The sequence below is a fragment of the Mobula birostris genome, chromosome 5 (genome assembly GCF_030028105.1).
Source record: "Mobula birostris isolate sMobBir1 chromosome 5, sMobBir1.hap1, whole genome shotgun sequence".
Classification (NCBI taxonomy): Eukaryota; Metazoa; Chordata; class Chondrichthyes; order Myliobatiformes; family Myliobatidae; genus Mobula; species Mobula birostris.
The window spans coordinates 99,177,747-99,191,134 of record NC_092374.1 but is presented as its reverse complement, the minus strand read 5'-3'; the positions used below and the strand labels follow the sequence as shown (position 1 = coordinate 99,191,134).

General features: G+C 48.9%; 1 protein-coding gene across 1 annotated transcript in view; it reads right to left on the bottom strand.

Annotated features, from left to right (window-relative positions):
- efnb3b (ephrin-B3b) overlaps window positions 1-11,733 on the bottom strand; it is a 123,894-nt gene extending 112,161 nt beyond the window's left edge. Inside the window, exon 1 of the mRNA XM_072257248.1 lies at window positions 11,258-11,733. Coding sequence (XP_072113349.1) covers window positions 11,258-11,376 — 119 coding nt within the window. The 5' untranslated portion in view covers window positions 11,377-11,733. The remainder of the gene's footprint in view (window positions 1-11,257) is intronic.
- Between the last annotated feature and the right edge of the window lie 1,655 nt (window positions 11,734-13,388).

The window sequence follows — 13,388 nt, the reverse complement described above, 5'->3', positions numbered from 1 at the left end:
ACTCAGATACCTATCAATCTCTGCCTTAAATACACCCAATGACTTGGCCTCCACTGCTGCCTGTGGCAACAAATTCCATAGATTCACCACCCTCTGACTAAAAAAATTTCTTCGCATCTCTGTTCTGAATGGGCGCCCTTCAATCCTTAAGTCGTGCCCTCTCATACTAGACTCCCCCATCATGGGGAACAACTTTGCCACATCCACTCTGTCCGTCCCTTTCAACATTCAAAATGTTTCTATGAGGTCTCCCCTCATTCTTCTAAACTCCAAGGAATACAGTCCAAGAGCGGACAAACGTTCCTCATATGTTAACCCTCTCATTCCCGAAATCATTCTAGTGAATCTTCTCTGTACCCTCTCCAACGTCAGCACATCCTTTCTTAAATAAGGAGACCGAAACTGCCCACAGTATTCCAAGTGAGGTCTCACCAGCACCTTATAGAGCCTCAACATCACATCCCTACTCCTATACTCTATTCCTCTAGAAATGAATGCCAACATTGCATTCGCCTTCTTCACTACTGACTCAACCTGGAGGTTAACCTTAAGGGTATCCTGCATGAGGACTCCCAAGTCCCGTTGCATCTCAGAACTTTCAATCCTTTCCCCATTTAAATAATAGTCTGCCCGTTTATTTTTTCTGCCAAAGTGCATAACCATACACTTTCCAACATTGTACTTCATTTGCCACTTCTCTGCCCATTCTTCCAATCTATCCAAGTCTCTCTGCAGACTCTCCGTTTCCTCAGCACTACCGGCCCCTCCACCTATCTTCATATCGTCAGCAAACTTAGCCACAAAGCCATCTATTCCATAATCCAAATCGTTGATGTACAATGTAAAAAGAAGCGGACCTAACACGGACCCCTGTGGAACACCGCTGGTAACCGGCAGCCAACCAGAATAGGATCCCTTTATTCCCACTCTCTGTTTCCTGCCAATCAGCCAACGCTCTATCCACGTATGTAACTTTCCCGTAATTCCATGGGCTCTTATCTTGTTAAGTAGCCTCATGTGTGGCACCTTGTCAAAGGCCTTCTGAAAATCCAAATATACAACATCCACTGCATCTCCCTTGTCTAGCTTACTGGTAATTTCTTCAAAAAATTGTAATAGGTTTGTCAGGCAGGATTTTCCTTTAAGGAATCCATGCTGAGTTCTGCCTATCTTGTCATATGCCTCCAGGTACTCTGTAACCTCATCCTTGACAATCGACTCCAACAACTTCCCAACCACGGATGTCATTTCCTTTTTGCTTCCTTGCCCCCTTCTTAAATAGCGGAGTGACATTTGCAATCTTCCAGTCCTCCAGAACCATGCCATAATCTATCGACTGTTCTCAGATGCTCTACTGAAGAGCATCTTCAGGCAAGAAAATTGGTACCTCAAAGAATATCACCCTTCAAAGCAAGCTGCTCCCTCTCTACTGACCCTCCCACAGTGTAGCATTCCATCCCAAAGACATAGGGGTCAGGGTTTGTAAATTGTGGGCACTGTTTGTTGGTGCTGCAAGACATAGGGGTCAGGGTTTGTGAGCTGTGGGCACAGTTTGTTGGACTTGCGGACTGCCCCCAACACAATCCTCATGTACCTTTTTTTTATGCAAACGATGCATTGCACTGTACATGTGACAAATAAAGCTAATCTTGAACTTGGCAACAGCTAATTACATCACAGCCTGGTATGGAAACACAATGCCCAAGAACGGAAAATCCTACCGAGAGCGATGGATACAGCCCAGTCCATCACAGACAAAGCCCTCCCCACCATCGAGCATATTTACATGGAGTGCCATCGCAGGAAAGCAGCATCCAACATCAGTGACCCCTGCCACCCAGCCCATGCTCTCTTCTCACTGCTGCCATCAGGAAGGAGGTACAGGAGCCTTAAGTCCCACACCACCAGGTTCAAGAACAGTTACTATCCTACAACCATCAGCACCGGTGTGGATAACTTCACTCAGCTCAACCCTCAACTGTTTCCACAGTATGGACTCACTTTCAAGGACTCCAACTCATTCCCAGTATTTTTTAAATATATATTTTTTTAAAAATCTGTTTATTTAAGCACTATTTCTCTTCTTTAGCACATGATCATAAAACCATAAGCAATAGGAGCAGAATTAGGCCATTTGGCCCACGAGTCTGCTCTGCCGTTTCATCATGGCTGATCCATTTTCCCTTTCAGCCTCAATATCCGGCCTTCTCCCTGTATCCTTTCATGCCCTGACTAATCAGATATCTATCAACCTCTGCCTTAAATATACCCAATAACTTGGCTCCACAGATGAATCCCACAGATTCATCACTCTCTGGCTAAGAAAATTCCTCATCTGTTCTAAATAGACATCCCTCTATTCTGAAGCTGTGTCCTCTGGTTTACAGTCTCCCACCATAGGATATATCCTCTCCACTCTATTAAGCCCTTTGAACATTTGAGAGTTTTAACGAGAACCACCCCGCCCCCGCCATTATTCTGAATTCCAGAGTCATCCAATGCTCCTGATATGACAAGTCTTTCAATACAGGAATCAATTTTCACGAACCTCCTCCAACGTCAGCACATCCTTTTCTTAGATGAGGAGCCAAAACTGCTCTCAACACTCCACGTGAGGCCTCACCAGTGCCTTATAACAAGCCATTGGCTGAAAAAGGACCTAGTACTTTTCCCAGTGTATATGACGCATAAACTCTTATCAGGCTTCCAACCAGGTCCAGGTGTCGATTTTATCAACGTTTCAGTGACAGACTTCACCAACTTCATTGGGGTGATGCCTAGGCATGTCTAGACCAGTGGTATATAGACTCAGCTCCTGTTATCCATCCTCCTTATTGGTTAGTTCTCAATCAATCAGGTTTCTGCTGTCCCACCTTGTTTAAAATCATATTCTAGTTCTTACTTACAGCGAGACCTTTGTCTTTGTTGAAATTCTTATTCTCAAATCTTACTTCAATGGCTTCCTTCACCAGGCAGTCCCAAAAGCCACTGGCATGCCACAGTAGTTCTAACAACGATGAGGAACCTGTCACTGCTGCCTGTCTTCCCTATAATTCCACAGATTTTGGAAGGATTGCCAGATGCGGATTAAAGACCATCCACAAACTTGTGAGGAAGCTCAAATCCCAGCTGATGGGGGTCAAAGATGACCTGGGACTCAGGACGGCTGGCATTTACAGGACTCCCTGTGAATGCGGAGCAGCGTACATCGGCCAGGCGGGATGCAGGGTGGATACTCGCATCATGGAGCATAACAAGTGATTAATTTGATATCAATCCTAGCTGATTTGATATGATACAAAAAGCACATTTCACTGTACACTACGATGTACACGTGGCAAATAAAGCTAAAGGTAAGCTGTCTAAGATCTAGACTCAAAGGTCAGTGAAATCCAAAGCTGAATGTCTGACATCTAAGAGTCTGAGCATCAGGGGCTAAGGACCAAAGGCAGCCTGCTCTGGGACTGGAAGCCTGTCTGTATCAAAGTTCAAAGTAAATTTGTTATCAAAGTACATATACGTCACCATATACAACCCTGAGATTCATTCTCCTGTGGACATACTCAGCAAATCTATAGAATAGTAACTATAACAAAATCAACAAACGATCAACCAGAATGCAAAAGACAACAAACTGTGCAAATACAAGTATAAATAAACAGCAATAAATAATGAGAATATGAGATAAAGAGTCCTTAAGGTGAGATCATTGGTTGTGGGAACATCTCAATGGATGGGCAAGTGAGTGTAGTTATCCCCTTTCGTTCAAGAGCCTGATGGTTGAGGGGTAATACCTGTTCTTGAACCTGGTGGTGTGAGTCCTGAGGCTCTTGTGCCTTCTACCTGTATGTGTGGGTGAGCGAGTGGGTTGGAAGGGATGGGAAAGGGACTTGTTTTACTGTTAAGCTGAACATCGTTGGCAAGCCATGTTGCCACTGGAATGTGTAGCAACACGAGGGCTGCCCAAGCAGATCCCTGTATTATGTTGGCAAATTACACATTTCCTTGTATGTTTCAATATAGATGTGAAAAATAAAACTGAATCTGATTGTCAGAAAACTGCTCCTAACTCCCAAAAGTGACGAGGAAGCATACAGGAGTGTGGTATATCAGCTATCGGGTAGAGTTGCAGCAATAACTTTTCGCTCAACGCCAGTAAGACCAAGGAATTGATTGCCTCAGGGCAATGGTATCCATCATTAAGGACCCACTTCTCCCAGGAAATGCCCTCTGTTCATCACTATCATCAGGGAGGAGGTACAGGAGCTTGAAGATCCAACCTCAATGTTTTAGCAACAGCTTCTTCCCCTTGGCCATCAGATTTCTGAACAGACAATGAACCCATGAACACAACCTCTCAAATTTTGCATTGCTTATTTATTTTTTTAATATATTTATTGTTGCAACATACAGTAACAAATTTCACAACTTGTGTCAGTGATGATAAACCTGATTCTGAAAAGGTATAACAAACATTTGATCCATCCTATTCAACATAAACTTCCCAAATGCAAAGCCCCAAATCTTTTCCACAGCTGAATGACACAGTCACACCCAAGTCAGCTGCTCTGTCACACTCCTCAGAAACACTCCAGCCTTCCTGTACCCTCAGTGAGACAGTACTGCACAGCACTGCCAAATCATCCAGAACATTTCTTCTCTGTCAGTTCCTTAACATCTACCTGAGAACAGAACAGGCCCCCGTTTAACGTCATGGTTTTCCTCACTATGTACTGTACTCTTAGTGCCACTCTCACCCAGTATTCCCTCTAATTTCCCCCACCCCCAGCAGCTGCGTGGACCAACCATTGTTCTGTGCAGGAAATTTTAATATGGCCTGTAAACTGCACGAGACTTTTTATAATATGCATACTTTGAAAATTGAAAAATTACAAACTTTTGATTTATTAATTGAAGGGTATAATGAAAGAAAATCTTTAATGCTTTGTAAACTTTTAAACATAGCATTCAGCGGGCTGGCGGTTTATTAACAATGAGCTACTGACTTCCATTCTGTGTTTATTGTCACAATTTGTAACAGTGTTGTGACTTTAAACACTAACAAACGTAAATGCGTTGAAGCTCTAAAGTGTTTCAAGGTTGTGGTACATTTATTATTTAGAAAACTTATTGGATTATTTTCATTAACAATTAGTTACAAGATATTTCACAATTATATTAACATTTTATAAAAGAAAATTTCAGATGCGTGGCAGCAAAGGCAATGTGCGCAGGAGCATTTCAGTTACTGTGTGGCCGTGCACCCAGGCAGCTTAAAAGCAACAGTGCCCACCACCCCCACTCCACTCCCTCAGCCCTACCCACCTGCACTCTGCTCCCTCAGACAGGACAGTGCTGCCTTGGTGCCACTCCTCACTGTAGTACAGCACTCCTTCAGCACGGCACTGGTGTGCTGAACCACCTCTGCTGTCAAGTTTACTGACCGTATCTCAAGCCCATTGTCCCTTTAACCCCGTCCAATGACACAGCAGAGTGTAATCCTTCCCCCTCCACCCCCACAGCCCTGTGATGCCTCCTCTCCTGGCCAATCAAGAGCTCCAACCTATTTGGAAGATTCCAACTGCCCTCCTGGTATTGACAGCTTTTCTCAAGGGGTGGGCTATAGCTCAACTCGCACCCTCTGTGAGGAAGTTTTACGTTGCCATCCTCAAAGGTGTGCGCGTGCAACAAACACAAAATGCTGGAGGAACACAGCAGGCCAGGCAGCATCTATGAACAGAAATAAACAGTTGTATTTCAAGCTGAGACTCTTCAATAGGCCTGGATCATCTGTTCATCCAGCATTTTGTGTGTTAGTTAAGGTTTTCTCCCTCCCAGAGTGAATTCCTGTTACCAGTGCAAACAGGGATAGGGACCCTGTTAATCATGCCAGACCCTCTGGAGCTGCCCTTCAGCCTGAGCTCTTGGCCAGAAGGAATATTGCCAGTGGACACATGAAGAAAAGATACTCTCTATTTGCACAATTTGCCCTCTTTTATACACTGTTTGTCTTTATTTATGTAGTTTTTCATAAAGATGTCCAATAGAATTTATTTTCCTGTAAATACCTGCAAGAAATCAAATCTCAAGATCGTACCTGGTGTTTACTTTGACTTTGCAGGTAATGATCACCCGACCACTTAATACAGCGATTAAGGGGCCCCTGGGTAGACACAAGCCACAGGTCCTCTGGGATGGACCCTACCAACCCTCTGGAGTGCATTTAACCCAACAGAGCATCTGCCTGTGCTAACTACACAGGGAGCTGGAGTGAAGGGCCTCTTACAGATGGTGGCACCGGGCTGAGCCTGCTGCCAGGCGAAGGGTACTTGACAGGTACCCCGCCATAGGCATTGTGCCAAATAATGCCCCACCCTTGCTCTCATCTCCCACCCTTTCCTACACTGATGTGGATGTCCATTGATTTCATCCAGCCTCAGTCTCCCATTATCCCATTACCTGTGTGCTTGTATGTTACCTCCCCCAGGAGAGACGCCTTGGAGGCCAGCCCCGGTCAAAGGCAACCTCACGTCCAAATTCTCACCTCTGGATATTGCAGGGATTTTTTTTAAAATCACCCATTGGGTATGTCCCATCAGGAGGTGTGAACTTTGATGTAATGCTGCACTTGGCTGAATAAATCCGGACTGCACAGTACCTGGGCCAAGCCAGACAACATCAGCACAGGACTGACTGCCACATCGACAGATTAGGCGATGGTGAAGGGGAGGGCAGTGCGGGTGAGGAATGGGCTGGTGGGGTGGGGTAGGAATGAGTTCTGGCAGGCAGGGGGAGGGGGAGGCTGGGAATGGAATACAGGATTGAGTGTGGAAGGTGTTGGGTCATAGGCACAAGGGATTCTGCAGATGCTGAAAATCCAGAGCAACACACACAAGATGCTGGTGGAATGCAGCAGGTCAGACACCATCTATGGAGAAGAATAAACAGTCGATGTAGCAGGCTGAGACCCTCATCACCAGTAGAAAGGGGGCACGGGAAATGGTGTGACAAGCTGGGAAGAGAGAGGTGAGAGAGGTAAAGGGCTGAAGGAGGAACTTGACCTCACCCATCACTTCCCAGTCTCTCACATCATCTCCCTCACCTGTCACTTCCCAGCCTCTCACATCATCTCCCTCACCTGTCACTTCCCAGCCTCTCACATCATCTCCCTCACCTGTCACTTCCCAGCCTCTCACATCATCTCCCTCACCTGGTCTCACCTGTCACTTCCCAGCCTCTCACATCATCTCCCTCACCTGGTCTCACCTGTCACTTCCCAGCCTCTCATATCATTTCCCTCACCTGTCACTTCCCAGTCTCTCACACCATCTCCCTCACCTGGCCTCACCTGTCACTTCCCAGTCTCTCAAATCATCTCCCTCACCTGGCCTCACCTGTCACTTCCCAGCCTCTCACATCATCTCCCTCACCTGGCCTCACCTGTCACTTCCCAGACTCTCACATCATCTCCCTCACCTGTCATTTCCCAGTCTCTCACATCATCTCCCTCACCTGTCACTTCCCAGTCTCTCACATCATCTCCCTCACCTGGCCTCACCTGTCACTTCCCAGTCTCTCACATCATCTCCCTCACCTGGTCTCACCTGCCACTTCCCAGTCTCTCACATCATCTCCCTCACCTGACCTCACCTATCACCTGCCAACTCATACTCCTTCCCCTGCCCCAGCTTCTCACTCTGGCTTCAGCCCCCCTTCCTCTCTGGTCCTGATGAAGGGTCCCCGACCGAAACAGCAACCGTTTATTCCTCTCCGTCAGTAGAACGCTGGTGCGTGTGTCTGTGTGTAATGGGTTGTAGGGGTGGAGAATGGACAACCTCCAAGCTGAGATTTTGGGGAATGGATTGTGTAGGGGGTGTAGATGGAACGGGGGGGGGGGGTGTAGTTGGAACTGGGGGGGTGTAGTTATGGGGTGTAGGTGGAACCGGGAGGTGTAGTTATCGGGTGTAGATGGAACCGGGGGGGGGGGGTGTAGTTATTGGGTGTAGATGGAACTGGGAGGGGGTGGGTGTAGTTATTGGGTGTAGATGGAACCGGGGAGAGGTGTAGTTATGGGGTGTAGATGGAACCGGGAGGTGTAGTTATGGGGTGTAGATGGAACCAGGGGGTGTAGTTGGAACTGGTGGGGGGGGGGTGGGTGTAGTTATGGGGTGTAGATGGAACCGGGGAGGGGGTGTAGTTATTGGGTGTAGATGGAACCGGGGCTGTAGTTATGGGGGTGTAGATGGAACTGGGAAGGGGTGGGTGTAGTTATGGGGTATAGATGGAACCGGGGGGGGCAGTGGGGAGGTGTATTTATGGGGTGTAGCTGGAACCAGGAAGGGGTTGTAGTTATGGGGTTGTAGATGGAACCGGGGTGTAGATAGAACTGAGCGGTGTAGTTATGGCGCGTAGATGGAACCGGGGAGAGGTGTAGTTATGGCATGTAGATGGTACCAGGGGGAGGTGTAGTTATGGGGTGTAGATGGAACCGGGGGGGGGGGGGGGGGGTAGTTATGGCGCATAGATGGAACCGGGGAGAGGTGTAGTTATGGCATGTAGATGGTACCAGGGGGAGGTGTAGTTATGGGGTGTAGATGGAACTGGGAGGGGGTGGGTGTAGTTATGGGGTGTAGATGGAACCGGGGAGGGGGTGTAGTTATTGGGTGTAGATGGAACCGGGGGAAGGTGTAGTTATGGGGTGTAGATGGAACCGGGAGGTGATGGGTGTAGTTATGGGGTGTAGATGGAACCGGGAGGTGATGGGTGTAGTTATGGGGTGTAGATGGAACTGGGGAGGGGGTGTAGATGGTACCAGGGGTTGTAGTTATGGGGTGTAGATGGAACCAGGAGGGGGTGAATGTAGTTATGGGATGTAGATGGAACCGGGAGGGGGTGGGTATAGATGGAACCAGGAGTGGGTGGGTGTAGTTATGGGGTGTAGATGGAACCGGGAGGGGGTGTAGTTATTGGGCGTAGATGGAACCGGGAGTGGGTGGATGTAGTTATGGGGTGTAGATGGAACCGGGGGGGGGGGGGGGTTAGTTATGGCACGTAGATGGAACCGGGGAGAGGTGTAGTTATGGCACGTAGATGGAACCGGGGAGAGGTGTAGTTATGGGGTGTAGATGGAACCGGGAGGGGGTGGGTGTAGATGGAACCAGGAGTGGGTGGGTGTAGTTATGGGATGTAGATGGAACCGGGGAGGGGGTGTAGTTATTGGGTGTAGATGGAACCGGGGGGGGGGGGGGTAGGTATAGTTACGGAGTGTAGCTGGAACCGGGAGGGGGTTGTAGTTATGAGGTGTAGATGGAACCGGGGAGGGGGGGTTAGTTATTGCACGTAGATGGAACCGGAGGGCGGGTTAGTTATGGGGTGTAGATGGAACCGGTGGGTGTAGTTATTGGGTGTAGATGGAACCGGGAGGGGGTTGTAGTTATGAGGTGTAGATGGAACCGGGGAGGGGGGGTTAGTTATTGCACGTAGATGGAACCGGAGGGCGGGTTAGTTATGGGGTGTAGATGGAACCGGTGGGTGTAGTTATTGGGTGTAGATGGAACCGGGAGGGGGTTGTAGTTATGGGGTTGTGGATGGAACCGGGTGTAATTATGGGGTGTAGATGGAACTGAGGGGTGTAGTTATGGGGGGTGGATGGAACTGGGGGGTGTAGTTATGGGGTGTAGATGGAACCGGGGAGAGGTGTAGTTATGGGGTGTAGATGGACCCGGGGGGGGGGGTGTAGATGGAACCTGGAGGAGGTGGGTGTAGTTATGGGGTGTAGATTGAACCGGGTGGGGGGGTGTAGTTATGGGGTGTAGATGGAACCGGGGGGAGGTGTAGTTATTGGGTATGGATGGAACCGGGGGAAGGTGTAGTTATGGGGTGTAGATGGAACCGGGAGGTGATGGGTGTAGTTATGGGGTGTAGATGGAACTGTGGAGTGGGTGTAGATGGTACCAGGGGTTGTAGTTATGGGGTGTAGATGGAACCAGGAGGGGATGGGTGTAGTTATGGGGTGTAGATGGAACCGGGAGGGGGTGAATGTAGTTATGGGGTGTAGATGGAACAGGGAGGGGGTGAATGTAGTTATGGGGTGTAGACGGAACTGGGGAGGGGGTGTAGATGGTACCAGGGGTTGTAGTTATGGGGTGTAGATTGAACCGGGAGGGGGGGTGTAGTTATGGGGTGTAGATAGAACCAGGGAGTGGGTGGATGTAGTTATGGAATGTAGATGGAACGGGGGTTGTAGTTATGGGGTGTAGATGGAACCAGAGGGTGAGACTTCTGGGCTCCCCCCCCCCGCCACCTCAAAGAGTCATATGGAGCCATGGCCACCCCAAATGCAGAACCAGATACCGGGGTAACAAATTAACAGCTGGTCGGTTGTGTTCATAGCTTCAGTGAGTGAGACACAGTCAGGGACGGCGGAAGAAAATATTTTCACAATTCACAGTTCCAGAGAATTAAGTCCGAGAGATGCTCGGATGCACACAGGTCGAAAGTTGCCTTAGACACAATACAAGGGACAGGCACAGGCACACACTCCGAGGGAGGGGAACACACTCAATTCATAACCTCAGGTCGCAGACTCTCGGATTAACACTTCGAATACACGCGCGAGCACACACACAGTACACACAATCAAATACACAGTCTCACTTCACACCATCAGTACACACACACAGCGAGTTATGTTTATTGTAGCATGTTGTAAATATCAAGGAGGCAGAGGGAGAGTTGACTCTCGAGACTGGGATCAGCCGTTGTAATATAATCGCGTTTGTCAAAGTGCTTAAAGGCTACAGACTGCGACCGTGAACTTGTTCCTCGGAGCCCTCCCCCGCACGCACACACACAACCTATAATTGTAACAAACATTCAATAAAACCCCGACTGAGGGCTGGAGCCGGCCAGCGAGCGATCAGGTCCAGCTTCCCGACACGCGGATTAGACACCGGAACCTTGACCCAAACCCCGGTTTCTCCAGAGTCCAGAGGCGGGAGACCCGAGCAGTTCCCGGTCTCTTCTGGAGGGAGGGAAAGGGGTGTTCACCACAGACCCGAACAAAACCGCCACTGAAGTCATCCGCGTAGTTTGAAGCAAGACAAACTCCCAAAGGAAAGACGGTTTTTGTTTTTGGATGGAGGGGGAGGGGGAAAGGGTTTTAAAACAGTGTAAATTCATTGAAACTACGACCAACTGCAAATCGATCCCTCACCACGAGAAGACGGCGAGGTGGCCGCCAGGCTCGCTTACCCACCTTTCATTAAGCGAATTCCAGTAAATGGGCTCCATAATTTCAGCCGAAACCAGCCACAGTTCCAGCAGCAACAAAACTCGCAAATTACATCCATACCGGACCCCCGCGGGCCACCACATCTTCCAGAGCGCGGCGATCGCTGAGTGCGAGGCAGGTCGGGCTCCGGCTGTGCCCGAGGCTCGCTGCCCGCAGCAACTTCGGCCGGGCAGAAGCTCCGATGCCAGGCTGGCTGCGGCTCCTCGGCGCTCCCTCGCGGACCTCGAGCACGGAAAGAGCGAAGCCGGTACGCCCCAACTTGCAGGGCTGCGGGGGAAAGTTGTTTCGGTTCGAGTGACCAGGGCAAAGGGGCTCCCGCATCGTCCGTCTACCTCTCCCCGCCGTCCTGACCGCTACCCCCTTCTCCTTCCCTCCCTCTATCTCGCTCTCTGCCCCCGTCTCCTTCCTGAGTCCTCCTCTCGCTCCCCTAGCCACCACACGCTCTTGTAGATTCCTCTTTCCAGAAATATTGCGTGGACTGAAAAACTCCGGGGAGGAGTCTGTAGACGCAGCTCCATCTATCAAAGGTGAGTGGCACTGGGAGGCAACTTTTGTGTCGGCCAAAAAAAACTGGCATTTAAGAACAATGAGAAAGAGTTTTCATCAGAAACAAATTCCCAGTGAGACTACGCCGCCTCGTTTTTCTGTGGTGTCAGAATTTGCATTTTGCGCTCCTATTGTTGCCATCTCCCTTTGTGTTTGGGCCAGTTTGCTTACTTCCATCGCGGCTGCGCTCTGGGGAAATTCATTGACCCAGAGACCGCCGCCACACACTTACGGTTATACACAGGAAAACTACTCTCTCTCTCTCTCACACACACACACACACACACACACACACACACACAACACTCCATATACACACCCACAAACATAACACTCCATACACACACACAACACACATATACCAACCCCCACACACCACACCCACAGCACTCCATATACACACTCACCACCCACATACACAAAACAATCCACACGAACACCCACACCACTCCATATACACACACACAAACACAGCACTGCATACACACACACAGAACCAGAGCACTCCATACACACACACACACACACACACACACACAGAGCACACTATACACACACTTACACACAGCACTCTATACACACCCACACACAGTGCATACACACACACCACTCCACACAAAACACTCCACACCCACACCCTCACCCACAGTACTCCATACACACACAAAAAAACACAGCACTCCACACATACACCTACACACAGCACTGCACACACACACAGAGCACACTATACACACACTTACACACAGCACTCTAGACACACACACCACTCCATATACACACACACAGACCCACAGCACTCCATACACATACTCACAGAGCACACTATACACACACTTACACACAGCACGCCAGACACACACACACACAGCACTGCATACACACAGACAGACCCACAGCACTCCATACACATACTCACAGAGCACACTATACACACACTTACACACAGCACGCTATACACACAAAGGGCACACTACTCCACACACACACATAGAGCACTCCATGCACACAAAGGGCACACACAGCACTGCATATACACACACACACACAGCACTGCATATACACACACACACACACAGCACTGCATACACACAAAGGGCCCCATAATTACACACAGACTCTGTCAAATGGAGACTGCCCTCACACATACAAAGACAAATCAGCAAATACACAAGTTTCTTCACCCCCCCCCCCCACACACACACAATGATCCCCATAAACACGTAAATACTCACAAGTAAATTGGCTGGCCAGAACACACAAAATCACACTCATAAGAAACACAGACCTGTATAATCACACACACAGACAGTCTTCACATGCTGAAGCCTATACGGATAAGCTACTCACTGGGGGATATCTCTCTCTCTCTCACACACACACACACACACACACACAGGAGATGGTGTCTACTTTTGACCGCTGGGTCGGGTCGGAGGAGAAAAGAAGTAGTAAGCCCACCAAACAATTCATAGTTCTCTACGCCGGTTGCTTGTTTAATACTCAGCTGCGATCTATAGGCTGGATGGTACGGTAAGTGTTAAAGGCG